General features: G+C 42.0%; 1 protein-coding gene across 1 annotated transcript; it reads left to right on the top strand.

Annotated features, from left to right (window-relative positions):
• Nucleotides 1–6411: 6411 nt before the first annotated feature.
• On the top strand, nucleotides 6412–20188 carry LOC139028300 (uncharacterized). The gene is made up of 8 exons (XM_070445300.1): nucleotides 6412–6503; nucleotides 7347–7353; nucleotides 10878–11004; nucleotides 11300–11459; nucleotides 11856–12120; nucleotides 17115–17327; nucleotides 19417–19535; nucleotides 19753–20188. Exons 1-8 carry the CDS (start codon nucleotides 6412–6414, stop codon nucleotides 19841–19843), a joined length of 1074 nt encoding a protein of 357 aa, XP_070301401.1. The 3' UTR covers nucleotides 19844–20188.
• Nucleotides 20189–20199: the final 11 nt, after the last annotated feature.

The following is a 20199-nucleotide window of genomic DNA, read 5'->3' as shown; positions in this document are numbered from 1 at the left end:
GGCATATAAGGAAATGGCATACAAATGTCTTATACCAGAGGGTGGATGATTTTTATTGGAAAGCATACATTTCAATATACATTTTTTTTTTCAATTTTAGAGCAAAGAATGTGACTGTCTGAAAGCACACATTAAAGTGCTTGAAGACAAGGTAAATTTGATCTTTATTATTATTTCATAATAAATGTACAAAGTGTGTGATGTCACATACTGTATATTATATGTGCGTGACACAATCACTTTTATATCTGCAGAATGAACAACTCACACTCGAGGGGACTTGTTCTGAAGACTGTCTCAACAAATTGAGAAAGGTTCATTCTGAGATGAGGGTAAGAACTGTTGGCCAGAACATCTTTGTCTGTCACTGAGATAAGAGTGCAGTAATGGAGATCCTCTCATTTGTTTTGCAGGAGGAACTTGAAGAGACCCTTGTCATGCTGGCTGTAAGAGACAGGGAACTCACTAAGGTTAGTATACCATACCGTCACACATAGACGGTTCATTCTCTGTTTTACAACGACTGCATTGGTAGATTTGTCTTTTTTCTCTGTTTCTTTCCAGAAAGACATACTGATGGATAAGCTGAAGAACTCTCATCTGGAGAACCATAGAATCATTGAGGTATCTTCCTAATAACYTTCATCATTTCAACTGCCTGTAGTTATGCCTGTGCACTAGCAGGAAGTAGCTCTGATTGTTTTTTCCCTGTAATTGAAGGGGCTACAGTCAGAGTTTATGCATTTATCAGAGCATTCCCAGCAAGCTCTTTTGAGGTAAGTGCTGTCAATCATTTCTATGTCCATATGCTACTCGTCATTATTTTTGTTACCAACACATCTCACCCAACAGCTGTTCAGGTGACATATTTGTTGGAGCTCATTCGTTACTGAGAATGTATGTGAGTGACATCATCACAATGGGACATGCTAGGGGTCAGTGGGGTCAGTGTGTTTAACCTGGTGGTGTGCTGCTGTAATTCATAGGTTTGACATGCACTGTAGCAGTCCACCAGGTTTCCAGGGAAGGAGTGGAGGTGTTCCTAACCACCGCTCGCTGCATGCTGAGATCCAGGACATTCAGCAGGTGACAAAGGCTTTAGTTCTGCAGTTGGTTATCAAAAGCCCTATCGCGTTACTATAGGTTTATTATAACGATGTTTTTCCCTCAGCAACGTGTGGTTCTGGAGGAGATGACTGGTCCAATATGTGGGGTTCGGTCCTCTCACACTCAGAGGACGATATCCAAAACATAATTCACAGGATCAAGTCTGCTGAGCCTGCCCACCTTCTCCACGCACATACCCAGAGAGGTGAGACACAGCACACACACACACACACACACACACACACACACACACACACACACACACACACACACACACACACACACACACACACACACACACACACACACACACACACACACACACACACACACACACACACACACACACACACACACACACACACACACACACACACACACACACACACACACACACACACACATATACACTGTCTTGTGTAATGTAAAAGTGTAGGAAGCTGTTTTGAGGGTCTGATGTCTGTTCAATCACTCAGGATTCTGTTGGGTTTGTGCTGTTGAGACCCTGGAGAGGCCAAATCCCACAGCCAGCAGTCACAACCTAGCATCAGCAGCAGCTGGTTAATGTGTATGTGAGTTTTATTCCCCTTCTCTCTTCTGTTGTGATTACTGACATAATAAAAGTACGACAATGGTTGCTATTTATTGAAACCATTCTGAAATAAAAAAGAAAGCCTGGTGTTGCTACTTTGCCGAGCAATTATATGGACTACATTATTCATCAGCAGTAGTTACTGGCTTTCTGTCTAATATGTAGAGAAATGCAGTTTTAGAATCCTGGTTCTTCAAGATGTAACAATGTGTGAGTGAGTTGTTTATAAAGTCCAGGCTGTTCTTCCAGACTGAAGGAACTGGAGCTGCAGACGACTCTGTGGAGGGAGAGAGAGGAGAAGGTGGCGGAACAACGGAGGCTACGAGCAGCAGCAGAGCAGAAGCAGAAGCCCCAGGCCAAGAGGGCAGCTGTGGTGAACTGGTGGAGAACCCTTAAGGTGGAGGGGAGTAGGACCAAGGTCAAGCGGAAGACACCCTGGCCCAGCCCAGCAGGCCTCACTGAACAGAATCAAGCTACAAAAGCAAGCACACCATCACAAAGATTAGGGACAGGTATGCCACCTTGAGTCGGCTCTGAGAACTGCCCAGGAGGGCGTAGCTGAGCACAAAAAACATTCAGGACAGGGGGTTCTTCACAAGACAAGGAGACCAACACGGTCAGAGAGGACACTGGCGGACTGGGGAGGAGGCATCAAAGGAGTGAAGGAGTGGCTGTGGCTACAGACCATGTGAGAGGACCCAGGTAGATCAGAGAAGGTAGCAGCCCAGCTTGTGACCTACGAGGGTCTGCTGGTGACCCTCAGGAGGATGGAGGCCATGGTCAGCAGTGCCTGGAGGCAGCTGACTGGTAGGGAGAGTCAGCGAAAGGTCAGCCAGGTCAAGGAGAGGATGGAGAGCATCACTCAGAAGATGGAGGAAGCTTGACAGAGCAGCGGACACAGAGGGTCAGCTCAGTGCCCTGGAGGCCAGGGTCACAGCCAAACCTCAGGTCAGTTTGCATAGTCTTTTCTGTGTATACAAGAATAGTGAGCTCAAATAAGCCCTGACAGTAAAAGTTTGAATTTTCATTATATCGTGCTGTTTAATATGCAGCCCCACATTATGTCACATTCTGCTTTTGCAATGATTACCAATGAATGACCATTATACTAGGCTGTTTTTCCCTGTAAAAACTCTTAAAGTTATTTACAGCTGCTTCATTTGCATTTCCTCTCTCTCTTCTGTTCCGAAGTTGCCAGGTCCTTAGGGCAGACAGCCCAGCCTGATGTTGAAGCTTAGGCAGAGACAGACCCAGGAACCCTCTCCACCAGAGCCGGTGACCGAAAGCTACAGCAAGTCTCGATGGCCCCTTATAAGCGGTATGATGAGACTACTACTACTGAAATACAGGGCAAACACAGCATTTGTATGTCATGATGTAGCAGTATTAATTAGCCTATCTATGTAAGAGGAGAAACACAGAGAAACAATATCGTTAGCCACTTTCTTTTTATTAGTAATCCTGGGGAGCTACTGAAATAACCCAGCAGACTGTAACGTACACAAAGCAGTGGTCTGAAGGCCCCTTGGTGAGTGTCACTCATCATGAAGGGTTTACTGTGCCATCATGGGCCTTGCCCTGTTTTCTGTGTCTCAGGAGCCCAAGCCCTATTATCTGGGAGGAATAGACGAAGCCCTCAGTAGAAACACCAGGATGTAAACAACGTGAACATTTGGTGTGGTTTGCTCTCACAGCTAGAGGAAGAACAGCTTGTTTGGTTCACACGAAAGGGAGCATGCTCATGTGACTTCCTATGACGAGAGTCCTCTAGCAAAGTCACAGCCTTATTGTTTATTGTTCGGTCGTCAAGTTTGATGAGTTTAGAAAATCTTGAGAATGCTGATCAGTGGAAGTTGTTTGCGATGAACAGGCCTGGTCAGTGTTGTATTTGTTGTAGTTACATTAGTCTCACAGTACAGTGTAGTTTATCACCTGACCCTTGCCCTGTTCTGCCAGGTTTTGTGTGATGAGAAGTCTTCTATTTGCTTAACAAATGAAGCATCTGCCATGAGAACAGCAATATGCCAGAAGCATCCTCTGATGCTAAATAACATCATGACACTTACCTTACGCATCTCACCTGGCAGGCATTCTCACACAACCATAGAATATGGCACATACTGCAGTAGTACTGCAGGCACTGCAGGTGGGATATGTGATATGTGGACTACTGAAAGCCAGCACCAGCTAATGTAATACCTTGAATGTGGGCTGTGTTATCTAACCCAATTGATGTACTCCTGCGCTTTCACTTAGAAGGAACCCATAAAAGAGCTCTGGATGCCAGCATCGGCTCTAGCTTGATATTCAAAATCAAATGCATCCATCCAGTAAGACAGGATGAACCCCAGCCTCCCCGCATGAAAGTGAAGATCGAAGATATCCTTCCTTTTTACGGCTAGGGCGTTTTTGAACAACATCGGTGGAATTGCAGAGCTCACAAATTCAAAATAAATTATTAGAAAAATATTTAACTTTCATACAATCACAAGGCAATACAACCCAAAATACAGCTTAAACTTCTTGTTTTTAAATCCAGCCACGTGTCAGATTTCAAAAAACAAATTACGGCGGATGAAAGCGAAACCGATGCGATTATTCTTGAGGACAGCACCCATCAAACAAAACACAGTGACAATCAATAATTTAAACCCGCCAGGCGCCGGACGACAAAACTCAGAAAAATAACAATAATCATGCCTTACCTTTGAATGAAAGATTCTCTTCTTTGGCACTCCAATACTTCCCATAACATCTCAAATGGTTCCCTTTGTTCGATTTATTCTGTCTTATATTCTTCAAAATCGAATTATTTGGCTGTTTGGTTTCAGAAAAACACCGGTTTCCAACTCCCCAAACATGACTTACCCATTGTCTAGCATTTAAGGTTACCCGTTAATCTTAGCAGTTCAAACGATTTTTCAAAATCTTTTCCTAATGCCAACTTAGGGTATTTTATAAACATAAATAATGATTTGATCAAATTAAGATGCGAAGAGATTCACGTTGTTATCCAACTTGCGGCTAAGAATGAAAGTTAGACTAGCCCTTCAGGTCTCGCCCCAAAACAAAGGAGTACAATAGGCTGGACCCTCGTTCTGAATAGCCGTACTTCTTCATTTCTCTAAAGAAAAACATKAACCAATTTCTAAAGCTTGTTGACATCTAGTGGAAGCAATAGGAACTGCAACCAAGTGCCACAGAAATCTAGGTTCCCATAGAAACCCAATTGAAAACACAATGAACTCAACAACAACAAAAAATCCTGGATGGTTTGTCCTCGGGGTTTCGCCTGCCAAATAAGTTCTGTTATACTCACAAACATTATTTTAACAGTTTTATAAACGTAAGAGGGTTTCTATCCAAATCTAGCAATTATATGCATATCCTAGCTTCTGGGCCTGAGTAGCAGGCAGTTTACTTTGGGCACGCTTTTCATCCGGACGTGAAAATAGTGCCCCCTATCCCAAACAGGATATTTGGACTATACTTTGCAAATGTAGGCCTGTTAAGGTGTTAGTAAAAGGCCAGTATTCCAACACACTGACTGTAACATCTCCTGAAATAAGCTTGTAGGATAGTAGCCTTTGTCTGTTTACCTTGTTATCTACATTCTACTAAGTCCCTCTACTCCGATTTACCCGTAAAACCCTAAGAGCAATTTTATATCCCCTGCACATCGGTTCCATACCAACCAGGGCAGTTTAATATGGGCTTGTGTTTAGAACATATTAACTAGAATTGTGTTTAGAACATATTAACTAGAATTCAAGTATGTTTTGTTCATACTGAACATTTTGTGCCAAAACATTTGTATTTAGTAGTACGGTAAACTAAAGCAATATTGTACATACTGTACTGTAGGCCCTATCATTATGTACAGTATCACTTGTACAGGTGTTTATGGGTTTTTACATGAGCAATATCTATAGGGCTCGAGCAAAGACTTGTGGAGCAGCTGTATCACTATCAAGAGATTGGCTCAATTCACATACACATGTAACAAGATATTGAAATTGTTTTGCTGAAATCAGCAGTGGCAGGAGCAAATGGGACATTTCTACTATAGTCAGAAGCAAAAGGGCTCTTATGACCATTTATGCTTTTCTGAGCCTGAGAGCTCTTGGTGGCGACGTTGTAAAATAAATACTAGACAAGAATGAAGTGCTTCCAAGATGTTTTGCCAACGTGAAGTGCAAACGGATGTTTTCCTGTCTGTCCACTGTTGGAGTTGGATAGCTGTGATGTGGTTTCTTTTCTCAACCTGCCACTGACCCCAGTATGAATGAATTATACATCCTTGTGATCATTCTATTTCCCTCTGTAATTAGATCTGAAAGCCATGAGGACGWTTCCAGTGATAAGGATGRTTCAAGTAGCATGTAGCATTGGTGTCATTTAGATTTCTGTTTGTTCGCAATGACGGATGACACTGTCTTTCAGGAGAGGTTCAAAAGGATATGACACAATAGGTCTGCAGTGGGCCAAGTGCTTTCAACCAGAGGATCAAGCGTCCCATGAAACTGGTTGCCAGGTTATTGTTGCCCCTAGAAATGGAGGTAGGGGGTGAGGTAGAGGACTTTCTGAAATACTGTCCGGTCCACCAATTAGACAGACAGCTCAATCGGTGCGTCATCCTCAGAGGAATACTCCCAAATTTAGTGCATTTTAATGGCATTAATTTACATGACATACAGTACAGTACCAGTAAGATGCAAATTGAGCCCATCTCACTTTCTCTGGTTTGGTTCAAACAGGTGCCATTTATTCACGAACTGGAGGAGGCAGCAACAGTGGCAGCAAGGTAAGATATATGTATATTCTTTTTTTGTTGGTACTTTTGGTGTTGTATAGGCTAACGTAACAAAGAAGAAATATTGTTTGCAAGTTCATATTTTACTACACGTRTTCCCACTTTGCCTACAATTCTGATCGATTTCATGTATTTCCTGATGTAGTGACAGTTCACTGCCTGAATCATTATTATGTTTGTCTTATAACCTGGATGACTAGGCTCTTTGTTCTCTGTATCTGTTCAGTAGCATGATCCCACATGTGCTGACAGCCTGTGCCTCTGAATGGAACTTTGCTTTTTGATCTAATTGAGTAAAATACGAGAGGAATATCTAGAATGTTTTCTACAGCCCTTTCTCCTTTTCTCTCTAATCCTTTCTGGGCTTCAAACACCCAAACCTGAGATAAACAATTATCCTCACACTGTAGCAGAGGCATGTCAGCCCATATTAGAGCAAACTGTACTGCTGCTCCCAGAACAGTGAGATACAGGCTAGCTGTGTCATTATTYGATCATTTAATAATCACGCACTAACAGAAGGCCTTTTCTCTTTGTTGTGATCTGATTTCAAATGTAAACAGGTTCCATAATGTGTCTGCTGTTACTGGTTCCACCGTCCACTTACTTTATGTGATATGTAGTGTCCCCTGTTTCTCATACTGTCTCTTATGGTCTTATGGTCTATTAATAACCTGTAAAAAAGCTTAGAACCTCAGATAATCCATAATATTTGAGAAGTTTATCAGAAGAGCTTTTTTAGTCTGTTTGCCTCTGTATGTACAGAATAGAGGATGCATATGTGTACATGTGCATGAGTATGAATGTTTGTGTATGTCTGTGTGTTTATTTTAGGGGCTCAGTAGGAGCTACCCACCCACCCTTCATTTCTTGAGGTTATGTGACTGCTTGGAAGACTGTTTCCACCATAAACCATGTCCTAGACTCCGATCTGGTGGGGGATGGAGGAATGATAGTTTGAGTTATGCAGTGTTTTGATCAAACACACACACGTCCAAACTCTACCCTTCCCTGGTCAGACCTCTGCCCCCACAGAATGATCACAGAGAGACAAAATAGCAACTTGGCGCTCACAGGCAGAGTACGAGCTCAGAGTTGGAGCTCAGAGTTGGAGTGTAATTCAGGAGATGTGATCAGTCAGGGCTGAGTGGAGTGGAGCGGCAGCCTTAGAGAAGAGCTGTACACATACACAGCAGCAGCCCAGAGAGGCACACAGAGCCTTCTCCTTAAATGGTCAAAGCTCCCAGGAGTGAAAGAGAGGCTGGTGCTAGAAAAAAAGACGGGGAAAGGAAAAGAGACAGCCAGGGATAGCTAGGTTTTCTGTGAAAAAATCTGGGAATTACAGTTTGACTGAGGGAAGGTTCTGTCGGGTGTTTTATGTGGAGTTTATGTGGAGCTAAGCAGTGAAGGTGGTATCTCTCACAGGAGGTTACAGGTACAGCTATTGATCTATTCTCTGCTCTGTGGACAGGTAGACATGATGTATTGTACGCACGTTTTATTTGTTTAGAGATTAGAGAGTCTGCAGCTGCATGCTATGCACGTTATCATTAGTATCTGTGGCTATGTGCATCGAGTTGACAGCCATGTTAAACATTTGCTCTGTTCATCATCACTTTGGGGTTAAGTTGGAATATGCATATCTCTGCTGAGGGTTTACAGGCTGTCACTTATTGGGAAGATAGCAATCGTTTGCTAAGGGAGAACAKTAATTACAAGACTTGGTTGGAAGTTGCACATACTGGGATTCTATGCATGACCAGCAGATGCTAATGATTTATTTGTTTTATTGCGATACTGTATATAGCCATGATCGCCTAAATGGCATTGGTGTTTTGAACAAGCTCACTTGCCTCCCCCTCTGTCTCTTCCCATCCATCTCTCATCTTTCTCACACTCCCTCCATATCCTGTTATCTGGGATGGTGGCTGTGTAACCACCACTTCCTCTGCCGGTTCTGTACTCCCTGTGCTTTACACAACCAAATTTTAAACAAATCTGGCAACAGGCAGAGGGCTTACGTAACAGGGGAGAAGGGGGCCGGGGCGAACACTCTGCTCAGCTCACTTTATCATGAGGGAGCAGCGAGGCCAGCCCTCTGCTTTGCCGTGAGGTAACTCTGTGGCCCTCAGGGACCTGCCTGCTAAAGGGGACAGGCTGGAGGTTCCCAAAAATAGCTCTGATCAGGAGAGAGAGTGGCTGAGAGGCCCTGTGTGTCCAGTGGACAGAGCCTTGCAGGCGTGGATGTACTCCCGGTCCCGGCAGGAAATAATCAGATTCAATTACACTGCAATATTCATCTCATTGTCTCTKTGTTTAGACTCCTGCAGCTCAGCTTGGCCCCCTCGACTCTGTTTGCTTTGAAATTGACTCTCACTGTGGACTCCRAGAAACTATCTCAGCCCAGGACATTGCTTCTAAATTGCAGTGTTGCACTGTAAAAAACAAAAAAAACAAAACCCACAAATCTAGTTGTTTCAATAAATTGTTATTAAGTAACTGGTTCCACAATATTTTTTGGTTACTCAACTTTTCGGTCCAAGTGTTACTTGAACAACAACAAAAAATTGTTGGTCCAAACTTAGCTCTAACTTGAAAAAACTTTGATCAACTTGATCAACTTGAAATGATGTGTGCTCAACTTTCCCATATGCTCATTCAACTAAAAATTATTATTTGGGCATCTTACCTTAAAAAAAAGCTATATAACTAGTTACACACAGAGTGCTGTTAACATACAGTACAATGTTTTCAACTTACATATTTGACACACGTTGACATACATGATTGCATTGTGTATGTTCATTTATACGGTAATTGTTGTTCAACATGTTCTCACCTGGGATTTGAACTCACAACCTCTTGGTTCAAGGCATTCTGATCTTCCTGCTACACCACCCAAATAATCATTTATAGTTGAACATATGAGACAATTTAAGCAAACATTGTTTTAAGTTGACTGAATTTTTGCCTACGTTTTCTAATGTTGGAGCTAAGTTTGGGCCAACACATGTTTTTAGGTTCAGGTAACGCTGAAAAGTTGAGTAAACCAAACAAAAAAGCTGTGGAACCAGTTACTTAATAATATTTAGTTGAAACATTTACAGTGTGTCAAAACCTTTGCAATGTTGCACAGCCACAGTACAGCAGTCTTTCTGGACTGCCTTTATTTGTCACTGTGTGACTGTTCTTTAGATTATTGTTTTATCAGTATCTTAACTATGTTTGAAAGTGTTCTCTCTATGTCATCTCCTTCATCATGTACAGATATAGAAGTGTGTAGGAGTAAATACGCAGGCTTGATGCGGAGACCTCCGGTACTGAACCTGACCTCACTAAACCCTCACACTAATGAAAATAGCAGCATTCTCTGATGTTTGACAATGCACTAGAGATTTATAACAGCTTGTTATGAACTTTTATGACAAATCCTTTGTCTGTTTATTGTGTATGTTAGACAGGAGATCCGGGTGCATTTTGTGTTGTCTATGAGTGGTTCATCACAGCTCCAGTTGTAGAAAGTTGGCCTATCTGGACATTGTGTTTTGTGAAGGCCATAACAGGACAGTGATTTAATTTGGTCAGTGTTGGGTCTTGTTTTTCTTATCAGAGAATGGCACACGGTTCTCCTGGCTCATTGGCTCAATGTGATTATGGAAAATAAAAGGCCATGTCCTTACAAAGGGGTCAATCAACTCCAGTTATATATAAGTATTTCAAACTGAAAAGAAATCGTTTTTCAAGGTTTTGTTCTAGCTCACATTTGCTGGTCCTGGGTGTGGACAATGTGCTTTTTAACTCTATAAAAACAATTAGACAATAAGAACATAAGTACTTTCATCTTGCTGAGGCCTGGTCTAAATATCCCTCTTGTTCCTAGAAGAACGCTAAACAGTCTACTTCCTCCCTTGTGAGAGATGGGTCTATTAGCCTCACGTTCCCAGCATCCTCTAGCCACGTTAGCCATGTTTGTCATGACATTTACCAGCATACACTGTTACTGTACTGTGTCTGGACTCAGGACTCAGGAAGCCATTCCTCAATGAAATGTGCACTCTGGATTACTTATGAGCAAAGATAAGAGGGTGAATGTGTTATGTTCTACAGCTTATTGTTTTTTCCTTCTGCTTACTGAATACTAAACACATAACACTGAATCCCTCATTGGCGGCATGTCAGAAAAATCCATTGATGCATTCTCTCTCTCTATTTMTTCTTTTTTTAATGTCAAAATCGGCTAGATCTGATACGGCTAACAGCCCCATGAAACACTAAACATAGGTAGGGACTAGGAGATGATGAGTGTGGATGACACAGCATAGTTCATGAATGGATTAATGGAATATGTTGTTTTCTCTCTGTCAGAGCTGTGACGATTCAGAGCCACCCTGCACTGATGACAACAAACCAAGCCAAGTCCAATGTCCTGACTTTGTCCCAGACCAAAAGCACAAAAGTACCAGCAGTGATGGTCCTGCACCTGCATATTTAGGTAATAGATCCACTGTCATCTTCAAATCAAAATCCAATATATTCGTCACATACACAGTTTACAGCAGGTATAATAGGTGCAGCGAAATGCTCATGTGCACCTCACATTTCTTCCACTTCCTTTTGGCAGGTCATACAGTGCTACCATTCATTTGCCTGTCATTTCTGTTCCTATCTCCTGTCCATCTGCTTGTTTAATGTGTTTTGTTTTCACACGTCTGCTACTCTGCCTACACCATGTTGTTAGTGTGACTGGGACCTCCCTGTCTGACCGTGTTGGTTCCTCCCTCTCGTAGGTTTCATCCCAGTGTCAGAGACACAAACGCCCCCAGTGTCTCCATCACAAGTCTTCATCCAGTACGAGTGTGCACCTCCTCTCACCGTCCCACCGAAAACACCCCCTCAGTCTGCCTGTGTCAGTCACGCTGCCGCTCACACTGAGGAGAATGTAGCAGGGTTCGTGTTTATATTCTCTCTCTTTTACAGGAAGAGGATATTGCATGTGTTTAGATTAACATCCCCCCACACTGAAGAGCTAGGCTAAGGTGAGACTGTGCAGGGATGCCAGTGTTTACATGGTCACACACCAGCGCCCCAATAATATACAAGGGCACTCAGTCTGTTCCTAGGAGGAAGCGGGAACTGTCAGAAGATTGCATAAAGTTTGTTAGGAAAGGCCCACCTGTCTGGATTTAAAATGAGGAGGTGGTGGTATTTCACAGAGCAGGAAGCAGTGGAAGTTATCACAAAAATTCAAGCTGATATACGGGTTATAATTGTGTTTGATATGATTTTGGAGAGATTTAACTGTTGATTATGGATAAAGAACAGTGTGTTGATGTGTTTGATCAGTCTCAGATTGGAGGATCCCAGTTGCCGTGACTACTGTCAGTCAGAGGCCCGCGACTGTGGGAGTGGCCAAGCATTGCCGCCTGGAGACTGTGGGAGGAGTCAGCCATCAAACCCAGAAGACAGTGCTGGTAGTAAAGCCTCTGAACCAGAAGAGAGTGGGAGGAGCAACGCATTACAACCAACAGATATTGGGTGTGATCTAGAGCATTGTGGGAGCTTCCATTCTCGAGCTCTACCGACTGTTTTAATAACAGGCTCAGATAAGGTAAGTTAGGACTGAATACTTTTTAATGATTACTTTAATGAGGATAGCCTCTTTTATTATTAAATACTCAAGTGATTCCCAAATCATTGTAGTTCAAAAATAAACACACACACACTATTCTAAATGGGCAGAAACATAAGCAAGTTATTTTACCCATTTAAGGTGTACACATCCTTCCAAAGCCATGGTTTCCTACACAAAACCCCCCTCCCATACCCAGAAACGGAGTGAGTGGTGCTTGAGTGCTGGCTGTGGGGAGCACGGGTTGGCTGATGGATAGAGAGGCAGGGCAGGATGAGGGAGGACGGCCTGGGCTGGGCGGGGTTGGAATGGAGGCAGGGAGTCCTGGAGTGAGCCCTGGCAAAGACCATTAGGCTCAGAGAGGGAGACTCCAGTAAGAATGTGACCTCCGTCAACCCCGACAGAGCTCTGACTGATGGCATGTCTGATTTGGATGATTCTGGCTCTGCTGAATGACATTTTCCCAGTGTATTATTTCCATGGGCATGTTGAAATGGATAGGATAAATTTAACTGTGTTTGTTTCCCCTTTAGAATCAGATTGCGATTGTGTGGTTAGATATGCTGGTTTTAGTGTAAATATGGTAGTTCAAGCTAACCTTGCTCTATGACGATTTAATTGCGACACTGCTAACCTTTCATCCTCCATTGTGCTACCTCGCTGCCCTCCCAGTTTGATTTGCCTGTCATAGATGTTCAGATTCGTTGCAAGACAACGGTATCTTGTTTTTCTTTGTTCATTCTCAGAGTTAAATGAATCTAACTTTAATAGCTGGAAGAATGCGTTCCTCTGGGATTCCCGTTCTCCCAGATTAATTTGGCTCATCCGCCCCCGCCTCTGGGGAGACAAAGGTCACATTTGTTTATGCACAGTTCTGGAAGCTGCAGGACTTGCTAGTCAGGTCTAACACTAGAGAGAAGCAGCTGACATGTCTGTGTGGTGGTTTGTCTGATACGTTATTACAGTAATATGCCGCTAGAGATTTGTGCTGGATCTGGAATATTGCAATGATAATTCATTGCATCATAACCATGTTATTTGAGAGAAGGGCAAATCCATTGTAACAGAGTGACGCTGAGACTCTCTCTTTCACTTTAAAATGTTTGCAAAGTTTAAAGGCCCAATCCAGCCATTTCTATCTCAATATCCAATAATTTCTGGATAGCAATTAAGTACCTTATTAACCACGTTTTCATGAATTAACGCATGAAAAAAGTCACGACCGGGCTGATGGAAACCTAAAATGACGGTACAATTGTATAAATGCCGACAAACAATTTGTTTGTTCGACATGGTGGGATCTTTTTGTGTCGGTTAAATTAATAATCTGAGAAATAGTGCTGGAAACGCCTTCATGGGCAAATATTTATATACTAACTATCATATCGTGATGATATGTTGTGTGGTCCTCCCACTACAACTCTGGAAAGCATGCAGTTTATTAAACTACAGATTAAATATATGATGATGAACTTCACAGGGTGATTAATGTGCAAGGTGATGATCGATGCTTGGCTGCCGTTTGACAAAGACAAATAATATCGCGCTTATCCATAATAGTCTCATAATATAGGTAGACTACCCCCACTGTATCTGCCAGCTGTTAGTTAAACCACATGTGCCAAGACCAGAGTGGGCACATTTGCTATATAACGCAACAAATCCACCAGTAGAGTTGAAAATGCGATGGAAACCCATTTAACTTGTGTTTTTCATTCAGTACATGGGAATTTAATGGCAAAAGTCATTTTTATGTGCATTATCTCATTGCGCAAAAAGTCAGTTTGATGGAAACACATCTCTGGTGGAAAATGGGCATATTGTTTGGATGGAAACCTAGCTACTGTGATTGTTTTCAATCAAAATGGTCAAAAAGAGAAAAAAAATGCTTCTCAGCAAGAGCAATTTCTCAAGCAAGAATTTTGCTAGGACTGTCTGGAAGTGGTCTGAGTGGGGAGGGGGAAACTGAAAACTAGCTGTTATTGGCAGAGAGGTTTGGAACTCTCTTTCTTATTGGTCTATTATTAACAAATTTACAGCCTAGCGATGTCACCAGGCAGACCAAAACTCCATCCCACCAAAACAGGCTGAAAGTACAGACAGTCTTTTCAAACAGCTCTTACACTGAAAGAGCATTATTATAATTTTCACAATTTCACAGTATTTGTCCAACCTCATAGTGTGGAAATATATATCAAAACACAGAAAATCGACTTTTTGACTGCACTGAGCCTTTAACAAACCATACCCCTATACACAGAAGTCTACTTTTAACAATTGCCACTGAAAATGTTGCTAAAACACATTTACTAGATGAACAGTGCAGATGCAAAGTTTGGTAACAGAATGACAGTAAAATCTCCCTTATTTTTTTAATTGACCACATTTTCCAAAAACTCAAAAATAATTCAAAGATGTCTGCAGAAAGAATGGGGTGTTAGCTTGATATGGCACCTTGAGTTTGAAAAAAATCGAAACGGAACAAAAATAAAAACGCAACATGCAACTATTTCAAAGATTTTACTGAATTACAGTTCATAAAAGAAAATCAGTCAATTGAAATAAATTCATTAGGCTCTAATCCAGTGTTTCCCAACCCTGACCCTCAAAAATACACATGTTTATTGTAACTCTGGACAAGCACACCTGATTCAACTTGTCAACTAATCATCAAGCCCTCAGTGAGTTGAATAAGGTGTGTTTGTCAAGGGCTACAACGAAACTGTGTGCTGTTGGGGGTACTGAAGGACCAGGGTTGGGAAACACTGCTCTAATCTATGGATTTAAAATGACTGGGAATACAGATATGTATCTGTCATCACAGATACCTTAAAAAAAAGTAATGGTACCTCTTTGCATTCAAATTGCCGTCGATAAAATGCAATTGTGTTTGTTGCCTGTAGCGTATGCCTGCCCATACAATAACCCCACCGCCACCATGGGACACTCTGTTCAGCAAACCGCTCGCCCACACGACGCCATACACGCTGTCTGCCATCTGCTCGGTACAGTTGAAACCGGGATTCATCCGTGAAGAGCACACTTCTCCAGCGTGCCAGTAGCCATTGAAGGTGAGCATTTGCCCACTGAAGTCAGATACGATGCCGAACTGCAGTCAGGTCAAGACCCGGGTGAGGACGATGAGCAAGCAGATGAGCTTCCCTGAGACGGCTTCTGACAGTTTGTGCAGAAATTATTCGGTTGTACAAACCCACAGTTTCATCAGCTGTCTGGGTGGCTGCTCTCAAATGATCGAGGTGAAGCCAGATGTGGAAGTCCTGGGCTGGCATGGTTGCAAGTGGTCTGAGGTTGTGAGGCCGGTTGGACGTACTGACAAATTCTCTAAAATTACGTTAGAGGCAGCTTATGGAATGAGAAATTAACATAAAATTATCTAGCAACAGCTCTGGTGGACATTCCTGCAGTCAGCATGCAAATTGTATGCTCCCTCAAACCTTGAGACATCTGTGACATTGCGTTGTGTGACAAAACTGAACATTTATTGTCCTCAGCACAAGGTGCACCTGTGTAATTATCATGCTGTTTAATCAGCTTTTTGATATGCCACAACTGTCAGGTGGATGGATTATCTTGGCAAAGGAGAAATGTTCACTAACAGGGATGTAAACACATTTGTGCACAAAATCATTTCTGGGATCTTTTATTTCATCTCATGAAACATGGGACCAACACTTTACCTGTTACGTTTATATTTTTGTTCAGTATATTTTGGTGGATCAACACCCGGTAATGGATCAACACCCGGTAGTAGAATGATGGTAACAGAAATCACATCATGGGTGCTTAATCTGGACTATACAGAAATGCAATTATGAATGTAATTTATATTCATGGTGATACATCCTGAATAGGTGCACAAAGGTAGAAAAATGTAATATCCTCCTTTGCATGTTTTGGTATTATTCTACATACTGGCTATTATTGGTCCAGACTGGACCAAATCTGTACCAATCATAGACGTCTATGTTTCACAAGTTTGGACATCAAAGTACAGCACAGTAGAGCTCAGTAGAGTGCAGTACAGTACAGTAAAGTACAGTACAGAAGAGTCCAGTCAATTATAGTCTACTCTACTTTACTGTGCTCTACTGTCCTCTACTATGATTTAACATTTTGGCCAATTCAATTGCAGTCCTTATGTTGCAGATTTTTCAATCACTCTGTTACCGAAATGATTATCAGTAGAAACATTATAACTAACTGGTAGGTCTACCATTACTTGTTATTTCTGTGAAATGTCATTATCCTCCCTCCTCATGAGGGAGAGAAATTAGAAAATATCTTAAAGATATGTGGGTTTTTGATAACAAAATGACAAGACACTAGGCAATATTACTTAAACTTACACAAGGCAAATCATTTCTGCAAAACTTAATAGAAGTGTTGATATTAGTTGGCAGGGGTCTTTACTTCAACATTATTGTTTTTATTGTATTTCTGATACCTTTTAAGACTTTTTCTGGAAGATGTTTTCTAAGACCCCTTTTCCATCTGTTTATCCAAAAAGCAAAGTTTTTACTTATGCCACATTTTTTGAATGGAAAATGATTGAAACATCTATGCCTTCAAATAATATAGACTTTTAGCTTTCATTTGACACCAAATGTGATATGTTCCTATAAGCGTCACATGTTGGTGCTCATTGGTCCTTTTACATGGAGATGACCAGAACAGTGCAACTGCAATACTATTTACAGACTTTGAATGTATGTCTACAAGGCCCTTTCCTTGTGATATCATAGGTTTTGTCTTCCAACATCAAAGTTCAATCAACATTGCCACCACCAGTTGGCACACCCATTCATAGGCAAATGTATCTATACACTTATCCTATTTGAGGAAGCGTCATGCTTCTTTGTGGTTTCCCTGATAGTTAGAAGCAATCAGAGGCTGCATATTCTCACTTGTGCCTGTGTTACTTCCTGCTTGCATGCATATAATTCTGGTTTCAGGAAGGAGGGGGCCACGAGTTGTACTGCTTTCCCTGGGTTCAGACTGAACAGCAGTTGGAGGAATCCCCTACCCAACCCACTCCAGCTGAGAGCCCCTTTTTTTTCCCCCTGACACGACCCCGTGCCCCACAGCCCCCCGTAATGCCCGTCCTCCCTGAAGAAGAGGAGGATTCCCCTGAGGAGCTCGACAGTTCCTCCAGCTCACCCAGCACAGTGAGTACCTATCCATTACGTTAAACCTTCACTCTAAAGTTGTGTTATGTTGCACTCAGAGCTATACATGGCACAAGGTCATTAATACTGAACCTGGAACCTAAGGTGTTGGCAAGCTATATGGATTTGCAATGAATATGTGAGCAACAATAGCATATGAGCAATATGAGCATTAGGCTTCACTCATATCTATGCTCATAGTGTTGCTCACATATTCATTGCTAATACATGTTAGTGTGTTATGGATGTGTGTATCTTTAGTACCAATGACTCCCTGCTTTTCACACACTTCTATTTTTGACTCAGGAACAAAGCTTTGCTCAGCAATGAAAATATGTAATTAATCCCAGCAAAATCATGAGCAGGATGTTCTTTCCTCTTCTGTCCAGATCACAAACTTTTTTCCAGCGCCTCTTATTACCCTGTTTTTTGTGTTGATGAGGTCATTTGCACTGCACTGGTGGTCAAGACAGGTTAGCACAGTGTGTCCAGACCCCTCTAGATCTTGGCTCTACTCTGAAGATTGAACTGTCCCTCGTTGTTTTGTTCTGTCACCTGTTCAGATCCTGTGTGACTCCCCACCCTAATGTTAATTTAGTTGAGTAGACTTGTACAGAGCAGTGGATAGATTGGATGTTTTATGAGTCTCTGAATGTGGCTTTGCCTAGTCCAGTACGTCTCCCAGAAAACATGCCATTGAAACTCTTTGAGACAAAAAGTAGAGGCTTTCTGAAAGCTGCCTGTGTACAGTCAGGAGCTATATACAGCTGTTTGGTTTACACTGTAGAGACACAACAGATTTGTGTTGAGCGGATGGCTGCCTCACCAGAACCACTGAGTTACTCCTCCTAGGAGTACATTGTCATCCGTTCCAGTCAGTCATAACCACGGCCTAGATAAGACTTCACTGAGGTATGCAATGAGCCTCTGTAATCTAACCTGGGGGTATGGCAACTGTATAAAATGATCCTCCTTTATTAAACCATAGCCCTGACCTTTCAGCAGTTTTAGACTGTTATAGGGATATCATTTATTAGCATTTTCTTCCAGGACAAAGGTCTCAGTGAAGTATCATTTAATGCCTCCCTGTTTATTTGCATACTTTTCTCTCAGGATAGAACTAGATACTAGGATATAAATAAAAAATGAATGGCTTTTAATGTTGGAAATATACTTAACATGGTTAACTTAGTTACAGATCCCATGGTTCAAGTGAGTGTTCATTCTGTCCTTCCACTCTCCTGGGATGCTGAGGTCCAGTGAGTTCAGGGTGTTTAGTCCAGAGGGACGTCTAGAGTTTCTGATGTTCAGGGGTTCAGGCTGTTGACATTGTGCTGCTGAGCTAAAAATGCTGCTGCTGGAAACCAGGGACCACCTGCTAGTCAACAGAGCTAAGTGCCTCACTGAAATACCCACCGATAACAGAGGACCACAAGTTTATTTCTTTTTCCCTTAAAAGTGCTTTGAAATGGTTGTGCCTTGAAGTTGAAGTGTCTTTTCCCCCCTGCTGATTCCACCACGTCCCCCATACAGTCCCAGCCATGGTCAACATCAGGGAGGGTCTAGAGAGACATTAAGGTGTATGTTTGGSTCTGTCTTCACATTAATATCAACATTAAAAGTTTACGAAAACAGCAAGTCTCCAGTTTGGGGAACCAAGTCACCAAACATCTCTGTGAAAGTGTGTACACAAGATTTTATAGATGTGTACATAAGCAGGAAGGTTAAAGSGTCAAGCATGAGAAAGTTTTGATGCCTTTGCAGTGACACAAGCCATTTGGTGACATGTTTACTCAAATGTCTCTGTAATCTTTGTTTTGCATGATTTAATGTTTCGAAAGATTTAAATGAAAATGTCCCCCAATTTACGTCATTGCAGTTACAATATCCATATCTATGAATTTGCCTTCTATTTGAGAGACAATATTAGATTGTCTATGGCAGGATCCCATTTCTGTTATCCCGGTCCCTCAAAAGTCCACTCAAAACCTTTTTCATGCAGTCTAGTTCTGGTCTTGCTGCATAACTAAAGTTACACCTCTCCTAACTTATTTTAAACCTTTTGTTTTTCACATATTTTTCTATCTAGTATACACCAGTTGAAAGTAGAGCAGTTACCGTGGCGATGCCTGCTCCCACCATTGTCTTCCCAAAGCAAGCGACTGTGACCGTGGTCCAAGCAGACGGTCGCCCTCTGGAACAGACCAGGTACATGTGTTATTTCATCTTGAGAACAGGACTGTTCATATCAAGATGGATTGAGAGCAAACCACCTCTTGAAAAATGATCCACTTTAACCAAGCCAGCATCGAGATATTTCTAGAAAATAAAATCCATCCTTCTTCAAGTGTTTAGAGTAAATGTAAATATAGACTGTGTCGTAAGAACATGGCGTCTGTTAATTTGAAACGTTTCTCTTTCCCAGACCACACAGTCCCAGACCTCGCTTGTCCCGAAACTCCCTGGCAGGACCCATCACTACAGTCGGTGGGTACAGTCAAATACTTAAAGGCTAAATATAGCCTCATTGTAACGGCATTCAGAGGAAGAAGGTGAGGACCAAGGTGCAGTGTGATACGTGTTTATATTATTTATTCGATAACTGAACACTAAATACAAAATATCAAAAGGAATAACCGGAACAGTTCTGACAGGTGCAACAAACACTAAACAGAAAATAACCACCCAAAATGAACAGTGGGAAAACAGGCTACCTAAATATGGCTCCCAATCAGAGACAACGATAGACAGCTGCCTCTGATTGGGAACCATACCAGGCCAAACACATAGAAATAGAAAACATAGACATACAAACATAGAATGCCCACCCACATCACACCCTGACCAAACAAAAAATAGAAACATACAAAGC

The sequence above is a fragment of the Salvelinus sp. IW2-2015 genome, linkage group LG10, assembly GCF_002910315.2.
Source record: "Salvelinus sp. IW2-2015 linkage group LG10, ASM291031v2, whole genome shotgun sequence".
Taxonomy (NCBI): domain Eukaryota; kingdom Metazoa; phylum Chordata; class Actinopteri; order Salmoniformes; family Salmonidae; genus Salvelinus; species Salvelinus sp. IW2-2015.
Note: the sequence above shows the minus strand (reverse complement) of the source record. Positions and strands in the feature narration are given on the sequence as shown.

Coding starts and splice junctions, on each gene's coding strand:
- LOC139028300 (XM_070445300.1), top strand. CDS start 6,412: ATGCAAATTGAGCCCATCTCACTTTCTCTGGTTTGGTTCAAACAGGTG. Junction 11,005..11,299: donor TCCTGCACCTGCATATTTAG/GTAATAGATCCA, acceptor TCCCTCTCGTAG/GTTTCATCCCAGTGTCAGAG. Junction 17,328..19,416: donor CCTCCAGCTCACCCAGCACA/GTGAGTACCTAT, acceptor TTTTCTATCTAG/TATACACCAGTTGAAAGTAG.